The sequence below is a fragment of the Ornithorhynchus anatinus genome, chromosome 9, assembly GCF_004115215.2.
Source record: "Ornithorhynchus anatinus isolate Pmale09 chromosome 9, mOrnAna1.pri.v4, whole genome shotgun sequence".
Taxonomy (NCBI): Eukaryota; Metazoa; Chordata; class Mammalia; order Monotremata; family Ornithorhynchidae; genus Ornithorhynchus; species Ornithorhynchus anatinus.
The window spans coordinates 35,533,444-35,559,472 of NC_041736.1; the positions used below are offsets into that span (position 1 = coordinate 35,533,444).

The 26,029-nt window shown below is 45.7% G+C and overlaps 1 protein-coding gene across 1 annotated transcript; it reads right to left on the reverse strand.

Moving 5' to 3' along the window:
- Nucleotides 1-2,210: 2,210 nt before the first annotated feature.
- Nucleotides 2,211-25,599, reverse strand: ADGRF2 (adhesion G protein-coupled receptor F2). Its single transcript, XM_029072343.2, has 9 exons — nucleotides 25,507-25,599; nucleotides 20,026-20,068; nucleotides 16,299-16,450; nucleotides 14,476-14,700; nucleotides 12,509-13,870; nucleotides 11,141-11,182; nucleotides 9,064-9,123; nucleotides 5,831-5,915; nucleotides 2,211-2,418 (listed from the first exon to the last, which is right to left on the reverse strand). The coding sequence occupies exons 1-8, from the start codon at nucleotides 25,579-25,581 to the stop codon at nucleotides 5,862-5,864; spliced, it is 2,013 nt and encodes a 670-aa protein (XP_028928176.1). The 5' UTR covers nucleotides 25,582-25,599; the 3' UTR covers nucleotides 2,211-2,418; nucleotides 5,831-5,861.
- Between the last annotated feature and the right edge of the window lie 430 nt (nucleotides 25,600-26,029).

Here is a 26,029-nt window from a genome sequence, read left to right on the forward strand (position 1 = left end):
CTCCCCTGTGATCTCCTGAAGAAATCAGGACCCAAGGGACAGCTAAACTAGAATGCCCTTGAGGGGCAGGAGGGGTTTCACGATGACAAGCTTTCAAAAGGTGTCTTTCCTGTTGTTTATCTCAATTTCCTTCCTCTCCAAGGATGGGGGAAAGAAGCTCTTTGGCACCTTTTTGTTTTTTTGGAAGATATTTGCTAACTGCTCACTATACAAGCTATCAAGTTTTTTGGGGTTTTTTTGCTTTTTTATGGTATCTGTTAACTGCATATTATATGCCAGGAACTGTTCTAAGCCCTAAGGCAGATACAAGTTAATCAGTTTGGGGTTTTTTTTTTTTGGCATGTTAAGTGTTTACTAGGTGCCAGGCACTATTCTAAGCACCAGGGTAGATAAAAGTTAATCAGTCTTTTGGGTGTTTTTTTTTTTAATTTTAATGGTATTCCTTAAGTCCTTATTATGTGCCTGGCACTGTACTAAGCACTGGGGTAGGTACAAGCTAATCGAGTTGGACACAGTCCATGTCCCATATGGTGATCACAGTCTTAATCCCCATTTTACAGATGAGGTAACTGAGGCCCAGAGAAGTGAAGTGACTTGCTCAAGGACTCACAGTAGACAAGTGGTGGAGCTGGAATTAGAAACCAGGTCCTTCTTACTCCCAGGGCCATACTCTATGCACCAGGCCAAGATTCTTCTCAGGCTGCTTTTAGTCTGAGTTCAGTCAATGATGTCTAATTTGGTGATGGCCAAAGGGAATTCACGCTGAGACTGAGTAATAAGATGTGTGTGAGGAGTGTTTCTCCTTTCTTCCCTGGTTCACTGGTTTTCCCCCTTTGCTGCTGCTGTGCCCTTGCTCTTCCCAAGTGCTTTGTTTTTCACCCAATGACTTCCTGCCTCCATCATTCACACAGTCCTTCTCCTGCGGCTACCGTTTTGAATTTCCCATTTGCTTACACATAAATAAGGGAAGTGAGCCGTTCCTTACTCGAAATATGACCTCTCCTGCTCCAACAATAAGAAATTTCTATTTTGGAGGATTAAATCTTCCACAGCTGGTCAGGGCATAAAGGCAAATGAAAACTCTCCTTTTATTACAGACTCTTGGCATTACATTCAGAGAAGCCGCAGCCCAGAAGATGGAGGGATTCTCCGTGAAGACCAGGTTTGGAGACAAAACTGTGGTAACTGGGTTTCCATTCCCAGCTAGGTTAGAGGTGATCCTAAAAGTCCTCCTCCTCCCTGCACCCCCTCACACCATGGGACAGAGTTGAGGGAGGGCAGGAGAAGCAGCATGGCCTAATGGATAGAGCACGGGCCTGGGAGTCAGAAAGACCGTTCTAATGCCGACTCTGACACTTTGCTGTGTGACCTCGGGCAAGTCACTTCACTTCTCTGTGCCTCAGTTACCTCATCTGTAAAATGGGGATTATAACTGAGATCCCTATATGGGCTGCGACCGACCTGATTATCTTGTATCTCCCTCAGGGCTTAGATGAGTGCCTTGTATCTAGTAATCACTTAACAAATACCATTCAAAAAAAGACAAAGATCAGGGAGGCCCTGGCTAGCATTTGGTCCAGGTGAGGAAGCCACAGAATCTGTGGGAGGTGGGGGAGAGGGTGAGGTCCAGGCTAGCGCTTGGCCAACACATGCTGGACCACTCTGCAAATGGAACAAGCCTACCTCCAATACGGAAGAATCAGAGCGTTGAGCTGATGCTCTTGCAGAAGTGAGTCAGTGCTGGGAAGGAGGAAGGTGAAAAGAAGCATCCAAATGGACTTTCCAGCCCCAGAGCAATGGTAATTAGAGCAACCATTGGCTTTGGCAAACAGAGCAATGCCCAGACTGAGGCATAAACGAACCATAATTGGAGAGTGATGGTATCCTCTCACGTACGTGGTAAACAAGGGCTATTCGTTGCAGGGAATGTTAGGGAAATTCCAGGGCCACTAAAAGGGTCATTTTGTTAGGTTGTGGAAGGAGTGGTCCATGGTGGGTTAGGAGGGGAAAAGGTGAAACTGTTAGATTTATCCTCAACCATGAGGATGAATGTGGGGAGGATAAGCATTGCCCAGTTCCCTCAAGCTAACATTGTTATCGCCATGAGCTCCATGATTCCGACTGTGTGGACCACTAGCTTGGCCCAGGAGGGCATAGTTTACGTCCTCAAGACTGTAAACTCGCTGTGGACAGGGAATGTATCTGTCTACTGTTATATTGTACTATCCCAAGCACTCTGCACACAGTAAGCGCTTAATAAATACAATTGACCGACTGAGACAAGGCCTGCCGATAACTCCCTGCCCCGCTGCTTCAATTTCACGTCCTTTGAAGTTTCCTTTGTCTTCTGGTGTGCCGGAAAGACAAGATGAGGCAAGTGTCCTCTCTAGTGAAACGCTTCTCCCAAAGTGGTGGCATCTTGTTAGGAAGAAAGAACAAGGCATTACAAGTTGAAAGAAACAGGGATACCAGACTCCTCTGCAGCCACATTAGAATAGCACCTCTCTCGCTAAACTTCTTCCAGCTCTTCCAACTTACACTGACCGAGTCCAGAATAATGGTGGCATTCCTTTTTTTAACGTCTGTCTCCCCGTCCAGACCGTAAACTCCTTGGGGGCAGGGATTATATCTTATTATAGTACTTGTTAAGCACTATGTGCCAAGCACTGCTCTAATCACTGGGGTAGATACAAGTTAATCGGGTTGTACACAGTCCCTGTCCCACATGGGGCTCACGCTCTTAATCCCCATTTTACAGGTGAGGTAACTGAGGTCCAGAGAAATGACGTGACTTGCCCAAGGTCACACAGCAGACAAGTAATAATAATAATGTTGGTATTTGTTAAGCGCTTACTATGTGCAGAGCACTGTTCTAAGCGCTGGGGTAGATACAGAGTAATCAGGTTGTCCCACGTGAGGCTCACAGTCTTAATCCCCATTTTACAGATGATGTAACTGAGGCCCAGAGAAGTGAAGTGACTTGCCCACAGTCATACAGCTGACAGGTGGCAGAGCGGGGATTCGAACCCATGACCTCTGACTCCCAAGCCTGGGCTCTTTCCATTGAGCTAAGCTGCTTCTCAAGTAGAGAGGCCAGGATTAGAACCGAGGTCTTTCTAACTCCCAGGCCTGTGCTCTATCCACTAAGTCACACTGCTTCTCCTTCTCCATTGTTAGTAGAGTTCTGCCCACAGTAAGCAATGAGTGAATACCACTGACGGATTGATATCCATAAAACCACAGATAGTTTGCTCTGACTGCCAGAGGTTACCTTTCCCCAAGCAAATTTTAAATCTCTCCTAACCAAGATTGGCTTCCGGGGACCCCTCCCCTGTCCCCGAGTGACATCGGTACATGCCAACATCATGCGATGACATTTGTAAGACATAAAACCCTTAATCTAAGTCACTTCCCTCAAGGGGCGGAGAGTCTGCCCCAGCCTTTGCCATTCTTTTCCCCTCCTGGATCACTGCCAACAAAGGCACCTCTTCCAAATCGGTGTGAGGGGAGGAGAGTGCTTTCAAATTTCCTCTCAATGCCTTCTCTTCCTGCCCCTTCAGTCAAGGCTCTCTGGGGTGGCTGTGTCAGCTGCTTACTGTCCAGGGCTGGCCCTGGGAGTCCCAGATGGGTGCAATGCCTCCAAACTCGGTTGAGTTATCCTACCCTGCCTTAATTACTTTATCAGCTGCCGCCTTGCTGACCTCCCAGCCTCCTGTCTCTCCCCACTCCGGTCCATCCTTCGGTCTGTTGCCCGGCTTATTTTTCTACAAAAATGTACAGGCCATGTTCCCCACTTCTCAAGAGCCTCCAGTGGTTGCCCATCCACCTCTTCATCAAAGAGAAACTCCTCACCATTGGCTTTCAAGCACTCAGTCACCTTGTCCCCTCCTACCTCACGTGACTACTTTCCTACTACAACCCAACCCACACAATTTGCTCCTCTAACGGCTAACCTTCTCACTGTCCCTCGATCTCATCTATCTGTACTTCGACCCCTCACCCACATCCTGCCTCTGGCCTGGAACACCCTCCCTCCTCTGACAGACAATTATTTTCCCCAACTTCAAAGCATTACTGAAAGCACATCTCCTCCACGAGGCCTTCTCAGACTACACTTTCCTTTCCGCTTCTCCCACTCCCTTCTGCATCATCCTGACTTGCTCCCTTTATTCATCCCCCCTCCCAGCCCTATAGCACTTATGCCCATATCTATAATGTATTTATTTATAGTAGTGTCTGTCTCCCCCCTAGATTGTAAACTTGTAGTGGGCAGGGATCGTCCCTTTGATATTGTACTCTCCCAAGCACTTAGTATGGTGCTCTGCACATAGTAAGCACTCAATAAATATGAGTGATTGACTGACCCTGTCTTGCTTTGGGAGGCAGCCAGGCTGATTATCTTTAGGAATTTTGAAAGGTGCAATAGCTCTTCCCCTCTCCTATGAATCAAAGCCTTATTGTGGCAGGAGAGTTTGCATACACTAAGGAAGCTTAGAGCTATGACATGGAGAGATAGTCTCTCTTCAGAGTTACCCACAATGGAAAGATCTAAATTGAAGCATCAGAGTTGATTCACCTATGCTGAGCAGCAGTGGCAAGGTAAAGAGACTGAGACGGATGATCAAGTGATCAAAATGTTGATCAGAGACAACAGCAGAGACTTGCAGAGAAGAAGGTAATGGGCAAATATGGCAAAAGGTAGGATGTTCTGGAGAAAATTTGTCTAAAGAGTCGCTATGGATCAGAAACGACTTGATGGCATTTGACGATGAACAGCTCTTCCCACTGAGAGCCCTGGAAGAGCCCTGGCTTGGCGAATCAACTCCTCTCCAAAGATTAAGGAAGACTCGTTTACTCTGGTGGGGTCAGTGGAAAGAGCACGGGCTTGGAAGTCAGAGGTCACGGGTTCAAATCCCGGCTCTGCCACTTGTCAGCTGTGTGACTGTGGGCAAGTCACTTAACTTCTCTGTGCTTCAGTTACCTCATCTGTAAAATGGGGACTAAGAATGTGAGCCTCACGTGGGACAACCTGATTACCCTGTATCTACCCCAGCGCTTAGAACAGTGCTCTGCGCATAGTGAGCACGTAACAAATACCAACATTATTATTATTATTATGATGGGCAGACCAATTGCTCCTATAAGGATTGACTGTTTCTCTCGCCTGCCCAGAAACCAACTGGTTTCATCAAGAGCTGCAACCGCCCCTACTGCCCTCTACTCTCATCTGTCTTGCCCGTGCCACCCATGGCGAGGGAGGCGATGTGGCCGCTTCAGCAAGGGGCATTTACAGCTCACTTCCACCTTGGAAATCAATATTCTAAATATAATAATAATAATGGTACTTGTTAAGCACTTACTATGTGCCAAGCACTGTTCTAAGTGTTGCAGTAGATACAAGTTAATCAGGTTGGACACAGCCCCTCTCTCACATGGGGCTCACACTCTTAATCCCCATTTTATAGATGAGGTGACTGAGGGGCAGAGAAGTTAAGTGACTTGCCCAAGATCACACACCAGACATGTGGTGGAGCCGGGATTAGAACCCAGATCCTTCTGACTCACAGGCCCGTGCTCTATCCACTAAGCAGAGGTGAAAATCTGTCAGTCGTATTTATTGAGCGCTTACTGTGTGTTGAACACTGTACTAAGTGCTTGGGAGAATACAATATAACATAACATATACAATGTAACAGACACCTGCCCTGCTCACAGTGAGTTTACAGTCTAGAGGGGGAGACAGACATTAATATAAATAAATTAGAGGTATGTACACTTCTCTTGCAAGTGAACCGGGTTAGGAGAACAAAAACAGTTTCTTTGAACTCACCTCCTAGGCTAAATATGCCATCTGCCAGCTCCTAGCTTGGCCCTTTGATGCGTCGACATGAAATGTGTTCTTCTGAAGAAAGGTGCTATTTGAGGAAACCGACATTATTATAGTTAAAAACAATTACCAGTAGCTAATGAACCGTGGTCACATAAGGCAGGAACACCATGGATAATGGAAATTAGCAGGTAATCTTCTTAACCGGTAGTTTCAGTCTTCCCCTTTTATCCAAGTATACAAATGACACACAGCAAAGTAGTGACATAGCCTAGGGGATAGAAATGGGCCTGGGAGTCAGAAGGACCTGGGTTCTAATCCTGGCTCTGCCACTTAGTTACTGCGTGACCTTGGGCAAGCGGCTTCACTTCTCTGTGCCTCAGTCACCTCATCTGTAAAATGGGGATTAAGATTGTGAGTCTGATGTAGTTCAGGGACTGTATCCAACTTGATTAGCTTGTATCTACCCCAGCGCTTAAGAACAGTACCTGGCACATAGTAAGTGCTTAACCAATACCTAAAAAAAATTGGACTAAGAGTTTCCTCTGCTTCCTCTAACTTCCATCACCCAACTGAGGGACTGAGGTTGAGACCAGAGGTGAGATACTAATGTTTGGCAAAATTTCCAAACAACAGAGGATTCGAGGAGGAAGTCAAAGTTTCTGGAAAAATCCACAGACTGGATTATCAACCCTAGATAATATATCAAAGGTTGATTGAAAGCCTAAATTAACTGTAAAGTGAAAGGGTGGAAATTACTAACACTATCAATGGGGGATTATAATCTCAAAAAGCAGCGTTTAATCTTCCTAAAGCAGACCAAGACATGACTGAGACAGTCACTGCCCTGATCCTTTGCACAAGAAGCACATAAAGGAGGGAAGGAGGGATGGAAGGAGGGAGAGGGAGAGAAAGAGAGAGAGAGAGAGAAAGAGAGAGAAAAAGAAAGAAATAGTAGTAAACCATTAGACTCTTTAGACTGTATGCCCCATGTGGGGTAGGAATTGTGTCCAACCTGATTAACTTATATCTCCCTCAGTGCTTACAACAGTGTCTTACACAGACTGCCTAACAAATACAATAGTATAATAGCACAAACGGAATTGTGAGCGCCCATTGAATGTAAGGCTCTGATTGTTCCCTCCCAAGGACTCAGTACAGTGCTCTGCACACAGTAAGGGCTCGATAAATAAGATTGACTGACTAAACGCTACAAAAAATGAAACAGAACCACAAGTAATATTCCTTGGCCACAAGGAGCTTATGGTCTAACTGGGATACGAAAACACTTACAAATAAAGGAATTGGGATAAATAATTGAACACAGAATTACCTATACATATATATGCAAATAATGAAGGATATAAATAATAGAAGAGGCTGCTAGGTTAATATGACTAGATGGACATCAAAGCTCTTCTAAAGCACTGAAACCCTGCAGTATAAAGGATAGGTAAGTGGTAAAGGTTTCTTCTTCTAAAGCACAGTTGTTATAGAGAAGTGAGGTACAGCACAGCTCACCACTGCAAATCCACTTGGAGCAGGTAGCAGGCTCGAGGCAGGTAGATGAGCCTCGAGGCAAGTAAATGAGCGAGGAGGCTGATGCAGTAGTCAAACTGGGGTATGACAAGTGGCTGGGCCATCTTGGTGGTCATTTGGATGGAAAGGAAAGGGCAGATCCAGGAAATACTGTGGAGAAGGAATCAGCTGGATTTGGCTCCCAGTGTAGACAGGATGATAGTGTTGTCAACTCTGATGAGAGGATTTGGGAGGGAAGGCAATGAATTCAGCTTTGGACATTTTGAGTTTAAGATGCAGCAGAACGCCATCATCATCATCGGCATTTATCGAGTGCTTACTATGTGCAGAGCACTGTATTAGGTGCTTGGGCAAGTATAATACAATAGAGTTGGCAGACATGTTCCATGCCCACAATAAACTTACTGTCTAGAGGGGAGACAGACATTAATATAATTTATAATATAAAATTTATACATATGTAAGTGCTGTGGTGCAGAGGGTGGGGAGAATATCAAATGTCCAAAGTCCACAGATCCACAGAGCACTTACTGTGTGCTGAGCATTGTTCTAAGGCCTTGAGAGAATACAACAAAATTGGTAGAATGTTCCCTGCCTACAGTCTAGGCTGTAAACTCTCTAGAGGAAGGAGATTTCGGCTTCAGAAGCCCTCGAGAGAACCATAGGCCAGAGAGGAAATTAAGCAGCAATCATTGCCTCAAGAACCAAGAGCACTTTTCTGAGATCAAGGAGGATGCTATATCAGGCAGAAGGTCCCAGAAGATCACCCAATACAGATGTTGGGAGTACCTCATTATGTGTGAAGGACGAGTGGAATCTCTGGGTCCAACAAAGGACACTTGTTAAAAAAATGAAACGAAACAAAAAAACTGCTGTCTTTTATGATCCTGCCCCTTTTGCAGACTATCACAATGTACCAATTGACTTTGTAAGCCGTGTCCAATCTGCTAGACCAAGAGGCACCGGGAATCTTGAATTATGATATATGATGAACTCCTCCCAGCCCCCACCGGATGACCTACAGGGCAAGGATAGGGTCTTAGATGTCAGATTTCTTTTAGAGCAAATCTTCCTCTCCCACCATCTTTTTGGGGATCAGGGAGAGATCAGGAAGAGAGAGATTAAGGAGATAGAAAGATCAGGGAGAGGTGAGCAGTCTTGCTCCCCTAGCCCATATTAGAGCTGTAAGGTTGAACCAGTCTTCCGGTGTTAATGAGCTTTTCGGGTGAGATTATAATACAGATTTCATGGGGCCAAATTGCTTTATTTCATTTCTAGAATTTGTGTGATAGCTTTTCTGCTGGGAATAGTATCTGAGATATTAGCTAAAACATTTATTTACAGGCCCCAGTTAGAATGCAAACTCCTTATGGGGAAGGTACATGTTTCTTCTTTGTGTTGCATTTAACCAAGTAGTTAGTACAGTGTACCTAGCGGGCACACAATAAGTGTGATTACTACATGGTCTTTGTTGCATGAGAGAACAATTTTTCAGAACTGGTGAAATGTGGGTGAGGTGGCAGTTCAGGTGCCGCACTGCCTCCTCAGATTGCCCATTTCCATGGCTAGATATTTTTAGGGTGTTAAACTTAACCAAAGTTTAAGCCCAATCCCAAACTGAGTCATTAGCAGAAGTGAAACACAGCTGAAAACCCTTAAGAGACTTTGCTCCAATCTTCAAGAGTGGAAAAACTCACCTCCGATAATCTGGATATCCATTTCGATGAGGAAAATGTGCTCTTTAAGGCATCTCTTATCTGAAGATCAAAAAGCATTTGAGAAATTAAGGATTGAGTGGTTTCAAAAATCCAGCAGACTTTCACACATAAAAGACTGGACCTCACTTAGAAATGCTCTCTCTGGTCTTATCAATCACACCAGGAATTTAATGTCCACATAATTCCTTCTGCTTCCTCAGAATATATACAGTCTTGAGAAGCAGAATGGCCTAATGGAAAGAGCACAAGCTTGAGAGTAGAGGACCTAGGATCTAATTCAGACTCCACCATCTACCTGCTGTGTGACCTTGTCAAATCACTTGACTTCTCAGCCTCAGTTACCTGATCTGCAGAATGGGGATTAAGATTATGAGCCCCATGTGGGACATGGTCCGGGTTCAACCTAGTTATTTTCATTCATTCATTCAATAGTATTTATTGAGCGCTTACTATGTGCAGAGCACTGTACTAAGCACTTGGGATGAACAAGTCGGCAACAGATAGAGACAGTCCCTGCCGTTTGACGGGCTTACAGTCTAATCGAAAAAATAAAGTCGCCTGTGTTACGGCTGTAAAAGTCCTAGATACAAATATCCTTTAAATACTAGTCCAATGTAAGCTTTACGCTGTTGAAAAGGCAGAGAAGGATTTTTTTTAAAAAAAAAGCGCAAAACCTTGGAGAATGCGGGCATCGATCCCGCTACCTCTCACATGCTAAGCGAGCGCTCTACCATTTGAGCTAATTCCCCTTACAATAATAATGTTAGTATTTGTTAAGCGCTTACTATGTGCAGAGCACTGTTCTTATACCTAACCTGAGCACATAGTAAGCACTTAACAAATATCTTCAAAAAAAATCTGGTCAGTGTTTCTCTCTCTTATTAGACTACAAGATCCATGAGATTCATTCATTCTTTCATTCAATAGTATTTATTGAGCGCTTACTATGTGCAGAGCACTGTACTAAGCACTTGGAATGTACAAATCGGCAACAGATAGAGACAGTCCCTACCCAATGACGGGCTTACAGTCTAATCAGGGGAGACAGATGGACAGACAGACATAGCAATAGATAGAATCAAGGGGATGGACATCTCATTAAAACAATAGCAATAAATAGAATCCAGATGATGTTCACCTCATTAACAAAATGAATAGGGTAATAAAAAATATATACAAATGAGCGGACGAGCACAGTGCTGAGGGGAAGGGGGGGAGAAGCAGAGGAAAAGCGGGGGAAAAGGGGGCTTAGCTGAGGGGAGGTGAAGAGGGTGGTAGAGGGGCAGCAGAGGGAGCAGAGGGAAAAGGGGAAGCTCAGTCTGGGAAAGCCTCTTGGAGAAGGTGAGCTCTCAGGAGGGCTTTGAAGAGGGGAAGAGAGTTAGTTTGGCGGAGGTGAGGAGGGAGGGCATTCCAGGACAGCTGGAGGACGTGGGCCAGGGGTCGATGGCGGGATAGGCAAGAACGGGGGACCGTGAGGAGTTGGGCGGCAGAGGAGCGAAGCGTGCCGGGTGGGCAGTAGAAAGAGAGACGGGAGGAGAGGTAGGAGGGGGCAAGGTGATGGACAGCCTTGTAGCCTAGAGTGAGAAGTTTTTGTTTCGTGCGGAGGTTGCAGAGACCATGTCTTTACTTTTACCGTACTTGCCCAAGTAACTAAAATAGTGCTCTGCACACAGTAGGCATCAGGAAATACTCATAGGGTAAATGAAAGGAATCCAGAGGCAAGCATGTCACTAGCCATTTGTTCTAAAGAGCATGGACCTGGGAGTTAGTTCTAACCCCAGCTCTGTCACTTGTCTGCTGTGTGACCTTGGGCAAGTCACTTACCTCCCCTGGGTCTCAATTACCTCATCTGCACAATGGGGATTCACTACTAGTTCTCCCTTCTACTAGCCTGTGGGCCCCAGGTAGGACCTGATTGCCCTGTATCTACCCTAGCTCTTAGTACAATACTTAGCATATAGTAAGCACTTAATAGATACCACTATGATAGCAATTATTATTATTAATAGTAACAATAATAATAAAATAAGAAAGCAATCAAAAGTGGTTACCACACCTTCTGGTCCAGGAGAACTCCAAACACCAAGATGAAAAAGCCCTCAGAAAGAGAAAAAGATGATGTATTAAACAATGAATATTTTGTTTAGTTATGATTATCTACTTCAATAGAACATCTTAATTGGAGGAATGACCGAAGGAATGATTTACCTTATGAATCTGGGGCAACTCTCTTTAAAATGAGCACATGAAAGCATTTCTGGGGAAATGTTCACTAAAGCAAAAGAGAAATTTGCTGCCTTTAAGCAGGATTGTTGTGTCTCATCAGAACAGAAACTCAAAGAGAAGCAGCAGAGGAGGTGTGAGAAGGTGGATACAGGAGGTGCTGAGGAGTGGGTTAAAAGGAGAGCAAGTTCATGGAGAACAACGGATTTCAGGATTTTAGGTTAATTCCTCCTCCCACCTCCTCTCTCTCCCCAACTCCCACCAAAAGCACACAATACTAGGACCAGGGATCAAACTGGAGAAAAATTAGATCTGAATTAAGGAGGAAAACTCAAGAGAAACTAAATTCAAGCCCAAATTTACCTTGCCAAAACAAGCAGAGAAGACACTGATGAGTCATTGAAGGGATCAAAATGCATGTATAGCTGAGTATCCATAGTACAGGCCTGAGTTCAGTTTTGTTTCAATCAATAGAATGGGAACCAAGAATGGAGTAACGCAGAGAGAGGAAGAGGGAGAGAGCAGCAAAGAGCTGAGAAGGCCATGTCTAGGATTACAAAAAGAGAAGTTAGGGAATATAAGAGAAGTGCCCACAAGCCATTCACAGGGCAAACATTTTAGTTTAAAGACAAAGTCAAGTGCACAGACGTCTGGAGTAATATTCTGAATCACTTTCACTTAACTATCCCCCCGTGACCCAAATGATGTCCATGGACTTCTTGGAAGAGTTAAGCTGGAAAAAAATGGAATAACCTAGTAAAATAGTTAGAAAGCATTACTGCAGCAGAAGATCAGAGACAACAAATTATGCTTTTCAGTCCCTTATGCTAAACATTGAATTCATCGACCGTGAGTCATATTAGTTATGCAACCCTTCCGGACCATAAATCTGGCCTCACCCCGCTGACCAAGGTCAATACTTGCTTAATCATGGGGGATTCTGAAGTGGCTTGTGGGTCCTCTTTATCCCTCCCTAGTGGCATGTAAGTCCTCCTGCTCAGTGGCTGGTTCCAAATCCTTACACTGAGCTCACTGCGTTAAGTAGGATGAAATTACAGGGACAATACTAATTACGACAGTAACACCAAACCCACCATTTAGCGTTTTTAATTCCCATGGCCAGGGGCTTGACCAGCTGAGTTTTCCAACCGAGAGTCATCTGACACCCCTAGAACCCCATCAGGGGGCTCCAAGCACTCACCTGGAAAGCATTGAGCAGGGAGAAGATAATGTGGAAGACGAGGGAACTGCCGTCCACGACGGTGGCGATGCCAAAGCCCCAGGTCAGCCCGAGAAGAGGAGTGAGGATGGCCACGTTCTTACTAATCCTCACGACGGTCCGCATGTCCTGAGACATGGAGCTGCCGATGGACGGTCTCTGGGTCTTGACGACGACCAACAGCACGGTGACCAGGTTGACCCCAACGATAACCAGGGCCGGGACCACAAAGGCCAGCAGGGCCCGCGTGTTGTCCCAGTTGAGCCAGCAGGCTTCCCGCCTCAGGTAGCCCTTCCCCGGCTCAGTGGCGGCCACCGTGATGGCAGCGATGACCAGCGGGCAGCCATAGCCGATGGCGAAGGCGCCGGTCGTCAGGACCGACTTCCGGAGCCTACGGAAGACGACCAGGATCCCATAGAGGATCAGTAGCCCCTTGACGAGCATCCAGAAGAACAGGGAGAGGTAGAAGAGGTGGATGAAGAAGGTGACGGCGACGCAGCCATCATAGTGGTCCACTCCACTCCTCAAGAGGGAAGCGGCCACGAAGGCCATGTCGGCCACGAGCAGGGCCGCGGCGATGTTCACGATGCAGATGTGGCGCAGGTAGGCGATCTCCGTCTTGGTCACCTGGCGCCAGACCAGGGCCTCGATGAACAGACAGACGATCAGGCTGCAGATAGAGATGCCCAGGCCCACGTAGGTGATGTAGGTCAGGACCAGGGCCTCCGGCCCGTGGGGGGACATGAGGATGGAGAAGGACGTGAACGTTTGGCTATGGCGGCAGCTACAGATAGCCTGGTCTCGTTCATCTCTGGCCAGCTGACAGGCTGACTCGTCCCAGCGATTCTCGGCGGCGTGCCAGCCCACGCACTTCACCCTCGCCTCCGGCCACTTGCTGATCTTTTCGAAAATCAGCAGGACACTCCTCAGCTCTGGGGGGAGGGCGACGGAGAGAACCAGTCCGTTCAAGCTGACGTTCTCCAGTAGGCTGGCTTCCATGATGGCACCCAGGGTGGGGAACGCGATGCTGATGACGTGGGAGGGAGCCTGCAGCTTCCGGAGCTCTTCCTGAGGCACGAGGACCGTCCCGCTGACCCTACCACTGGTGTCGTTCACTTTCATAGAGAAGCGGAAGCTCTTTTCAGTGCCATCTTTCGATATCTTGGCTCCCATCGTGTGGATAAAGAGCTCCGATATGTTGACGGGATGATTATCGACGGAAAGGTTTCCGGCAAACGAGTTCACGGACTGCAGCAGGACAGAACTACTGTTTTTAGCGGGGATGAAGGTCCAATTGGAGATGCTCTGACTGTTGAGGATGTGATTCGCCATGATGCTGTAGCTCTACGACATGAAGACGTAAGGGTCAGTGAATTGGACGAGGACAATATCAAGAACATTTAAGGAGGCAGCATGGGCTGATGGAAAGATTATGGGCCTGGAAGTGTGGACACCCGGATTGCAGTCCCGGCTCTGCCACCTGCCTGCTGGGTGAACCTGGGCAAGTCATTGAATCTTTCTGTGCCTCAGATTCCTCATCTTTAAAATGCTGATTAAATACTTGTACTCCTCCCCCCCTTTGGCTAGGAACTCCATGTGGCAAAAGGATTATGTCTCATCTGATTATACTGTATCTATGCCGGCGCATAGCACAGTGCTTGGCAATGGCTAGAAAACAGGCCTGGGAGTCTGAAGGATCTTGGTTCTATTCCCTTATCTACCATTTGTCTGTTGTGTGACCTTGAGCAAATCACTTCACTTCCCTGTACCTCAGTTTCCTCATCTGTAAAATGGGGATTAAGATTGTGAGCTCTTTGTGGGACATGGACTGTATCCAATCTGATCATCTTGTAGCTACTCCAGTGCTCAGTACAGTACTTGGTACATAGTAAGCACTTAACAAATAGCATTAACAAAAAAATAAGCATCATCATCATCATGATACATACCTGCATTTGTGCTTCATCCACATTTGCAGAGAACTCTCTCGAAATATTGTGTAATAGCTGCACAATGACAGCAATGTTTCCTGGTATCCGGGGAGATTTTTGTATATTTTCTATTATGCAAGCCAAATCCTTGGGACATTTTTGCAGCAGAATGTCTGAAATGGTCTGGATCTTCCCAGCTTCGGTCACCTTTATAGAATACGTATTCTCTGAATGCTTACTGCCCTAAGGAAAACAAAACCAAATCCATGGTCAGAGAACTGGCCGTATAATAAAAATAACAATAATAATAATAATAATAACGGTGATATATGTTAAGTGCTTACTATGTGCCAAACACCATACTAAGTGCTGGAGTCAGATATAGTCCCTGTCCCACATGGAGCTCAGGCTAATCTCTGAGGGAGTACAGGCATCAAATCCCCATTTTACAGATGAGGAAATGGAGGTACAGAGATGTTAACTGATTTGCCCATGGTCACTTAGCAGTCAAGTGGCAGAGCAGGGATTAGAATCCAGGTCCTCTCAGTACCGTGCTTTTTCCATTAGGCGATACTGCTTCATGTTTACCATTGTCAGGTATGCTTAACTTTCATTTTTCCCTCCCACTTGAGGCATTGGTGATGTGTGGAGCATTTGAAGAAAAAACAAACAAACCTAGGAATAACAATTGGTGGGAATCCCAGAGGGGCTTGTCATGGCCACAGAGGAGGAGGAGAGGGAAGATGAGGAGGAGGAGGGTGAAGAGAAAGAAGAGGAGAGGGAGAAGAGGTAAGAAGAGGAAGAGGAGGTGGAAGCTGACAGTTTGTGGGTGCTCTGTTTCATCTGTAAGCTAGAAAAGGATACTTTGCAGCTGAGGCTTCATGAGGCAGAGAGACGCAGGCCACTTGTATTCTTGGCTCAGCTCCATTCTACTCTAGCAGTTCCTCAGTCTCTGCCAGACACCGTCTAGGGATTACTGTACAGGGGTCAGTACTTAGGAGGTTTGGACCTGGGCTGGGCCACACTGATCCAGTACCTCAAGTTTGGGACTCCAACCAGTCAATAATAATGTTGGTATTTGTTAAGCGCTTACTATGTGCAGAGCACTGTTCTAAGCACTGGGGTAAAAACAGGGTCATCAGGTTGTCCCACGTGGGGCTCACAGTTTTATTCCCCATTTTACAGATGAGGTAACTGAGGCACAGAGAAGTTAAGTGACTTGCCCACAGTCACACAGCTAACAAGTGGCAGAGTCAGGATTTGAACCCATGACCTCTGACTCCCAAGCCCAGGCTCTTTCCACTGAGCCACGCTGCAATATCACTTGCATGTCTCCCCCTTTAGACCTTAAGTTCATTATGGGCAGGGAGCGTGTCTGCCAATTTGGTTGTACAGTGTTTTGCAAAATAATAACAATTATGATATTTGTTAAGCACTTACTATGTGCTAGACACTGTACTAAGCATTGGGGTGGATACAAGCAAACCGGATTGAACACAGCCCCTTCCCGGTTTGGGGTTCACAGTCTCAATCCTTATTTTACAGATGAGGTAACTGAGGCACAGAGAAGTGAAGTGACTTAGCCAAGGACACACAGCAGACATAGTAATCGCTCAATAAGTATGACTGATTGATTCCATCCAACTGGGAAACCTCCCCTCAGTGTCTTATCTCCGGTGGGGAGAAACCGAGTGAGAGATGGAAGAATAAACCAAGTCCCAGCAGCAGAGACTCGGCATTCTCCGTCTCTTGCCCAGAACACAGCCTGAATGGTTTGCGGGACCGGCCGGCCATATCTCAAGAAACCCTCCCTCCCTTTCTCACTCATGCTAGGCCCTCACCGCAAACAGAGTGGAGGCGCTCAGGGTCCGGCACGTGTCCGTGAATTTCCGCCATTGCTGTTTTCGGCACATGAATCCTTCGTTTCCCTCCAAGTTGGAGGCGCAGGCCCTGACGCAGAGGGAACGACCCACACAAGGGCCTTGGCATTGCTCTGTGGGAGAGAGCACCGTTATCACCCCGTCTTTCCCAGCGACCCCCAGCCCCCCTTTGGAGCTCACCTGCTTCTGCCATCCCAACCCGGGGCTGCAGCCTCTCCCCTTTCCAGTCCTCCCTTCCCTCTACTGCCTAGATCATTTTCTTAAAAAAAAACAAAAAACCTACTCTACAGTGTGGCATAGTGGATACAGCACGGGACTTCGGTAAGTTACTTCACTCTTCTGTGCCTTAGTTCCCTTATCTGTAAAATGGGGATCAAGACCGTGAGCCCCATGTGGGGCAAGGACTGTGTCCATCCCGGTTTGCTTGTATCCAAAGCTCAGTACGGTGCCTGCAGATAATAAGCGCTTAACGATACCATAATCATTATTATTATCTCCCCACTCCTCAAAAACCTCCAAAGGTTTCCCATCCATGTACATCGATCAGAAACTCCTCACCTTCGGCTTTAAAGTGCTCAATTAGTTCTCCCCATCACCTCACTGGTCTCTACAACAAGCCACACTCTTGACTCCTTGACCAACCTATTTACCGTGCCTCGATCTTCTCTGTCATCACAGACCTCCTTGCTCATAATCTCCTGGAACTCCCAACGCCTTCATATTTTGATGGACCACTATTCTCCTCATCTTCAAAGTCTGACTAAAATCACATCTCCTCCAGTAAGCCCTTTCCTGACTAGATTCTCATCTCCCCACCCTTTCTGCACAAGCTCCTTTCTGCATCATCTATGCCTTGGAGTTAATTCCCACTAAACCCTTAAGCTCTCACTGTCCCCTCTCAGTACTTAGGTACTTGTACTGGGAAGCATGGGAAGCAGCATGGTGTAGTGGATAGAGCACAAGCCTAAGGCACAAGCCTAAGAGTCAGAAGGTCATGGGTTCTAATCCCAGCTCTTCCACTTGTCTTCTGTGTGACTTCGGGCAAGTCACTTCACTTCTCTGTGCATCTCATTTACCTCATCTGTAAAATGGGGATTAAGACTGAGCGCTCCATGAGGGACAGGGACTGTGTCCAACCTGATTTACTTTTATCCACCCCAGCACTTAGTACAGTGCCTGGCACATAGTAAGTGCTTAACAAAAACCACAATTATCATTATTATACTTATACTTAGTTGCTTCCCTTACCTGTAATTGACTGTAATGCCTGCTCCCCCGAACTTTCATATTAGAGTGTAAGTCCCTTAAGGACAGGGATCATGTCTATTTATTCTATTGTACTGCCTCAGTGCTTAGTAGAGCACTTCAAACACAGTAAGTACTCAGTAAATTCAATTCAATTGTATTTACTGAGTGTTTACTATGTGCAGAGCACTGTACTAAGTTCTTGGAAAGTACAATTCAGCAACAAATAGCAGCAATAAATAAAATGGATTGACTAGAAGCTTAGGATCTGCTGAGCCATAGCATATGGGATAAGGAGATGGAAAGGGAGAGAACAGCATAGCACTGTGGGTGAGAAAATGGGCACTTAGTAGGTAGGAATAGAGCCCATACATTAAGCTTTGGCATTTCCAAATAGGATCAATTCTTCCAAGATACAATGTTCATTCCAGGACAGGCACTGTACTAAGCAGTGGGCTAGATACAAGATAATCAGGACTTAATCCCTGTTTTACAGATGAGGTAACTGGGGCTCAGAGAAGTGAAGTGATTTACCCAAGGTCACGGTAGGTGAATGACAGAGCCGTGAAGACAACGGAGGTCTTTCTGACTCCCAGGCCCATACTCTATCTACTAGGCCATGCAGCTTCTGTTTCATCCTCCTCTGCCTTCCTTCCCTTCCATCCTCCCCAGCAGGGTTTACCTGGGGGCTAAATCTCCAGCCCAGGTGCACGGCAGACCAGCAGGTTTGGTAGGTGATGTTAGGGAGACTCCCTTTCAAAGTGACCCAACTCTCTGGGACGGGGAGAGATCTGAAATGACCCAGAAGGCCTCACGTGAGAAAACAGAATCCTCCACAAGCCGTCAGCTTCCGCCCACAGCAATTTCTGCCATCATCAGTCCTCCCTGCAGCCCCTTGTGGATGGTAGAGGAGAACAACAGATCTTCTCCTGGGCTAGGCACCCAGAGAGGCGGAGGGGCCAGGTTTACTTGGGTAATGCAGGCCGGACAAAATCCTAGCCGATGTGGCTAGAAACTCCCAGGATTTGAAAAGACGGCCAGTCTTCAAGACATCTCTACTTGGATGTCCCGCTGACACCTCAAATTTAACATGTCTAAAAGAGAATTCCTCTTCCTCCCACCCAAACCCTATCTTCTACTTGACTTCACTATCATTTGAGATAGCACCCCCTCCCTCTCTTTCTCAAAAGCCTGTATTCTTGGCATTCCCCTTGACTCATCTCTCTCATTCAACCCACATATTCAATTTGTCACCAAATCCTGATGGTTCTACCTTCATAGTGGCTCTCAGCATTAAACCCTATCTCTCCATTCAAACTACTACCACACCGATCCAAGCACTCACCCTTTCTTGGACTACTACATCAGCCTCCTCCCAACTCCAATCCATACCTCACTCTGTTGCCTGGAACATTTTTCTAAAAAAAATTCTGTTCACGTCTTCCCATTCTTCAAAAACCTCCAGTGGTTGTCCATCCACCTCTGCATCAAACAGAAACTCCTTACCATAGGTTTTAAAGTCCTCAAAGAGTTCTCTCCCTCCTACTTTGCTGATAACACATCTGGCCTACACTTCACTCCTCTAATGCCAACCTATTCTCAGTACCTAAATCTCATCTCTCTCACCACCAACCCCTTTCCCAAGTCCTGCCTCTGGCCTGGAACTCCCTCCCCCTTCAGACCCACCAGATCACCACTCTCCCCACATTCAAAGCCCATCACAGCTCCTCCAAATGGCCTTCCTTGACTAATCCCTCATTTTCCATGCTCACTTTCCTTTCCGCATCACCTTTGCACTTGGATTTGTACGCCTTAAGCACTCGATATTCACCTCACACCAGCCCTGCAGCACTTATGAACATATCCTTATACTCTACCATTTTCCCTATCTGTAATTTATTTTAATGTCCGTCTTCCCCTCTATACTCTAAGCTCCTTGTGGACAAGGATCATGTCTACCGATTTTGTAATGGCTAGCCCGGACCAAAGTTCTGCCTTCTTTTAAAAAATGGTGTTGGTTAAGCACTTACTATGTGCCAGGCACTGTACTAAGCTCTGGGTAGAAACAAGCTAATCAGGTAGGGCACGGTCCCCTTCCCATATATGGCTCACAGTCTTAATCCCCACTTTACATATGAGGTAAGTGAGGCCCAGAGAAGAAGTGATTTACCCAAAGTCATACATCAGACAAGTGGTAGAGCCAGGATTAGAACCCAGGTCCTTCTTAGTCCTAGGCCCATTCCCTATATATAAGGCCATGCTGCTTCTCAGAGTTTTGCCTTACCGTTGACTTAGACAACTGACTTTAACTCTCTGCCCCTCAGCCTCCCTCTGTATCAGCTGGAGGGAAATGGGCTAACTAAGCCCAAGAGAGGGCCTGGGGAAGAGCCAACTCATCTCCCCTCTTGCCAATATCCCATTCTGTTCTTTATGACATACATACCTTCGACCTTTGGAGTCACCGGAACCTTGCTTCTACTGATGGGCTATTGAGAAATGAAAACAGAATTTACTTCAACATTTCACAAGTACCTTGTTCTTGCCCCTCCCACCTTCTTTGCCTCTCTCACACAGTTCCCGACCTGGAACTCCACTCTCTCCACCCAGTTGACAGACCACAACCTTCCCCATATTCCATGCCCACCTAAAATCCCACCCCCTCCTACAACAAGCTTGCCCAATTAGCTACGAGTCATCATCAGTAATATTTATTAGCTCTTGCTAAGCAACTGGGAGAATACAATATAACAAAGTTGGTAGACATGCTCCATGTCCATAGCGAGTTTCCAGTCTAGAGGATTGCTTTACAGAGTAGAGAACGAACTTACAGTTTAGAGGATGCGTTTACGATCTAGAGGATGAGCTTACAGTGTAGAGGATTAAGGGACAAGTTTACAGTCTAGAGAACGAGTTTACGTAGCAAACCACTTGCAATCTCTGACATGTGGGCAAGTATTTATAACCACCCTGAGCTCTTTTATGTATATGCCATTTAACTGTACATCCAATTACTCGCCTTGATTATTTTTAAACATGGTCATGTCTTTCTTCACCATTGGGGCATAAGCTCTTTTTGGGCAGGAAATGTGTCACTTGCTTGATTTGTACTTTCCAACCACCTAGGAGAGTGAATTGCACACAGGGAGTGCTCCCTAAATGCTATTACTAACAATCAGTGGTATTTATTGAGTGCTTACTGTGTGCATAGCACTGTACCAAGTGCTTGGGAGAGTACAATATAATGGAATTGGTAGGTGCATCCCTGCCTACAATGAGCTTAAAGTCTAGAGATAGTAGCTGAGAGCCCTCTTCTTCCAGGTGCACGTATGGAGCCGCTCCAAACCTACCTGAAACCAGGTCTTAGGCCTACCCAGGGTTTGATGGGGTGGGGAGGGCAGGGGAGAGAGGAAAGATAAGGTGTCACCACCACAGTGTCCCCATATCTCACCCAGCTAGATTGGTGTTCCCCAGGAGCACCAGTGTGGGAGACCCAAAGGTCTGATTTAGGAGCAGGGTCCAGGGCCAGAGTCATTAATTCTCTAGAGACTGTAAACTCATTATGCACAGGGCACTTGTCTACCTACTCTGTTACACTGCACTCTCTCAAGCACTTAGAACAATGCTCTGCACACAGTAAATGCTCAATAAATATGTTTGATTGATCGCCAATAGCCATCCTCAGCAATTAGGTAGCTTCTGTCCTCTGCACTTTTGCAAATACATATGTTTATTTGTATATTCAATGATTCATTCATCTCTTTCATCCTGACATTTGGATTGCTTCCTGATTCAGTTGCATTCTTTCTCCTGCTCACACTATTTGTCAATCATTTTGTTCTAAGTACCCAGAGGATAGGCACCAGCGTCTGTTCTCTTATTTTTCTCTCCCAGGGGATTGTTAATATTGATTCTCTGACAATGGACTATAAGCTCCTGTGGGCAGGGAATGCGTCTTTTTATTGTTACATTGTACTCAGCACATGGCAAGTGCTCAATAAATAAGATCAACTGAGTGAAATGGCAGATGAAGGACTGAGGGAGCTTCCTGCTGCTTTATCTCCTCATTTAGGCTGCAGGGGCTTCTGGGCTCAGCTGATTAAATTTCCCCCAAGGGACCCACTCCCTCTCTTCCTCTTCCTCCTCTTCTTCCTCCTTCTCCAGTCGGAGCCCTCCAGGGCACAGGCCAAAGCTCCAAGAGCTTATCCAAGGAGGAGAAACTCAATTCCAGGTCCCGAGGAACCTCTTCAGATAGGCCATGAACTATAGCTTCCTAAAAATTACAAGCTGGATGGTATTAGGAAAGACACCCTGGCTAGGTGAATCTGGAAAGCAGCATGGCCTAGTGGGAAAAGCCTAGGCCTGAGAGTCAGAGGACCTGAGTTCTAATTGCTATTCCACCACTTATCTACATTGTGACCTAGAGTGAGTTGCTTAACTAGTCTGTGCCTCAGTTTTTGGAGGGTTTTTTAATGGTATTTGTTAAGCATATACTATATGTGCCCTGCACTGTACTGTAAGCTGAGATAGATATAAGCTAATCAATCTAGACTCAGTCCATGGCCCCCTTGGGGCTTACAGTCTAAATCCCTATTATACAGATGAGGTAACTCAGCCACAGAGAACTGAAGTGATTTTCCCAAAGTAACACAGCAGACAACTTGAGGCTCCTGGATTAGAACCCAGGTCCTTCTGACTCCTAGGCCCTTGCTCTATCCATTTGACCACACTACTTCTCATCTGCAAAAAATGGGGATTAAGGATCTGAGCTCCATGTGGGACAGGGCCTGTGTCAAATCTGATTAGCTTGTATCTACCTCAGCACTTATTACAGTGCCTGGCACATAGAAAACACTTAAAAAAACATTAAAAACAACAACAAAAAAGAACAAACCCCATTTCTCTAGGCTTCCAGAGAAGCAACGCTACCTTGGGTTGAGCTTGGACTGGAAGTGGCCTCTGAGCTGACTAATGCACAGAGCACAGGGGAGATCAGTTGGAAATGCACATAGTGGGTTGGCACTCATTCATTCATTCAATTGTATTTATTGAGTGCTTACTATATACAAAGCACTGTAATAAGTGCTTGGGAGAATAGACTATAACAGTAAGTGTGACAATAAAAAGACACATTCCCTGCCCACAACGAACTTACAGTCTAGAGAACTAGTGGCACTCTTCAAACATTCTATACTGTGAGCTCGATGTGGGCAGGGAATGTGTCTTTTGTACTCTCTCAAGCGCTTAGTACAGTGCTTTGCACACAGTAAGCACTCAATAAATATGATTGAATGAGTGAATGAACTCTTCACTAGAGGGACCCTGATCCCTGCCTCAAATGAAGTTTGGCCACTGTTGTAGCGTGAGGAAGAGCTCACTTGTGTCTTCCCCTCCTCTAGATGTTCCCTATCGGCTCCCAGTATGGATCAGAAACAGTTCCCCAATCCACCGCGTTGCTAAACCTGCTAAATCAGTCTCTGGGGCGTGAGCTATTCAGCATCCAGAACCCTTTCTGTGAAAACATCATGGGAGGTAAGTCCAGGCTTGAAAATGAACAGGCTCCAACAGAATTCGTCTCACACCTCTCTCTTCCAGCCTGAGCCTGGAAATGGGGGCAGTTGGATACAGGAGGCTTAGGGCAGGGGCTGGGAGGAGGGAAGGTTTGGGGGGACTCTCATGTTGAGAGTCACAAGGGGCTTCTGTTGACCTCCTTCCTTTCCCAGCTTGCCTCTGAAGAAAACAGCATGTGGGAGCTGGCTAAGAAAGATATATACATATAGATGTTCATCAACACAGGTGTCTGTCCATGATTAACACAGGTGTCTGTTCAGGTAGAGTTCCTTATCAGCTTGGGGAAGTCTAATTTTGGAAAGGCACCTCACTCTCTATCAGTGGCTTTTATTGAGTGTTCTGTGGAGAGCACTGTATTAAGTGTTTGGGAGAGGACAATACAATAAATAGGGTGAGTAGATATGATCCCAACCCTCAGCAACGTGGCCTAGTGGAAAGAGCATGGGTCTGGGAGTCAGAGGACCTGAGTTCCAATTCCAGCTCTGCCAACTACCTGCTGTGTAACCTTGGCAAATCGCCTAACTTTTCTGCGTCTCCATTTCCCGTCTGTAAAATGGGGATTCACTGTCTGTTCTCCCTCCTATTTAGACTGAGCCCCATGTGGGACAGGGACTGTGTCCAACCTGATTAAATTGTATCCACCCCAGCATTTAGAACACTGCTTGCCACATAGTAAGTGCATAATAATAACAATGATGATCTTACAATGTAGCAGGGGAGACAAACATTAAAATAAATTACACATCAAGGAAGAAGCAGAGAATAGGGGTATACTGTGTCATGTCTGGGGTAATAAAGCAAGGTATTTTCCAAAGAAATTCAGGGTCAGTCGATTAATATCAATTACTGGTCTGGACTTCCCACCGGATGCAGAACCCTGCTTTTCAAACCTGGAGAATGGGAAAGAGGTAGCTCCAAGTCCCTGGGGAATTTAGAATCCAATGGATGAACAGGAAAAACACAAATGTCTACATGTAGACATGAATGTGGAGCAAGTGACAGAAGAAAAAAATAGACACAGACATACCATGATACACAAAAAGGTGCAACTGCATAAGACCAGAAATACAAACTTATACATAGGAGTCATTTCACTAATCATAAACACCTAAGTATAAGCAGTCGTCATGATTCATACCTACCTTAAGGAAATTGAAGCTGACATTAAAAGTGATTTAGTAGTCACTTCTTGGCATAAAATTGAAGAAATCTAATATAAAAATAAAATCTAATACTTGGTTCAGCTCTTTATGTATTTTACTAGTAGGCTTAAAATCTTCACTCAAGGATGATTATTCTGTAGATGAATGATTATTCCCCTTTATTCCTTTATTCCCCCTTCCTGCTGCTAAATTACAGGTATTTCACTACTTCATAAAATCTACAACCACTAGATTGTAACCTCTTCAGAAAGGAACTGTATCTTTTCATTTTAATTATACTGTCAAGTGCTCAATAAGTGTGGTATTTGTGAAGTGCTTACTAGGGATATAGCATTGTACTAAAAGACTGGGGTAGAAACAAGATGATCAGGTTAGACACTGTCCCTGTCCCACGTGAGACTCAAAGCCTAAGAAGAGAATTCTGAACAAAAAAGACATCAGTAAATATCAACTGATGGATGACAACTAAAAACTTAAGGAAGGGAAGCAACATGTGGAAACACCCATTCAAGCAAGTTATTGTTTGACTTGATCTACTAAGATATTTTTTGGATTATCTAAGAATTTGAGAAGCAGCATGACTTAGTCGATAGACCATGAGCCTTGGAGTCAGAAGAGCCTGGTTCCGGTCAGCTGTGTGATCCGGAGCAAGCCCCTGGCAGGGATTGTCCCTTATCTGTTGCCGAATTGTACATTCCAAGGGCTTACTACAGTGCTCTGCACACAGTAAGCGCTCAATAAATACGATTGAATGAATTAATGAATGAACTTCTTTGTGCCTCAGTTATTTCATCTGTAAAATGGGAATTAATACTGAGAGCCCACTGTGGGGCAGGGACGGTGTCCAACCTCATTATCTTGTAATCTCCCCAGTGTTTAGTTCAGTGCCCGGCACATAAGTCTGGTCAACTGCTGTCGAATCACTTCTGATTCAGAGCGACTCTTTGGACCCGCTTTTTTCAGAACATCCTACCTTTGCCTCGTTCTGGTAGTGTATCCAAAGAGTTCACTTAGTAAAAATATGGAAGTGGTTCATCACTGCCTTCTTCTGTGGCACACAGTAAGTGCTTAACAAATACCATTACAAAAAAAAATGTTGATGTAGGCTACCCCAGTATGAAGTAGCTTAGATAATCAAGAGCTAGTTTCAATTTTTACCAAAGTTCTTCCTTCACCCACAGCCCCTTACTCACCTGGAATGCCGTCGTGCAGGACTCTACAGGCATAAGTAATACCAAGCAGTGGAGCAGCATCATTCGGGACATCATCTCTGCAGACTGACTTTCTTGTCTCTGGGAAGTAAACGTAAAAAAGTATCCAAGCCCCTGATGGACACTTCCAAACATCTCTCTCCCAAGAGGCCAATGAAGATGGATCAGAGCCCTGATATCAGGACCGACTGCTGGAAACCGTGGCTGTGCATGGAGTCAACTGAACAAGGGTCTTGTTCTCTCCCTGCAGGACCTGGCTCTACCTGAATCCAGATCCAGCTGTAGGTGTACTAGGACAGGATGAATGGCTCAGGCAGCTGTTAAATCTTCCCCACCCTTTGTGGTTTGTGGCCAGGATACCTAAAACTGAACAGCTTCCAAAAGAAACACCCAGCAATTGCTTCTCCACAGTGGTGGCCTGACCATTACTCTGTGCTTAGAACAGTGCTTGGAACAAAATAAAGGCTTAATTAATACCATAATAACAATAATAATTATTATTCTC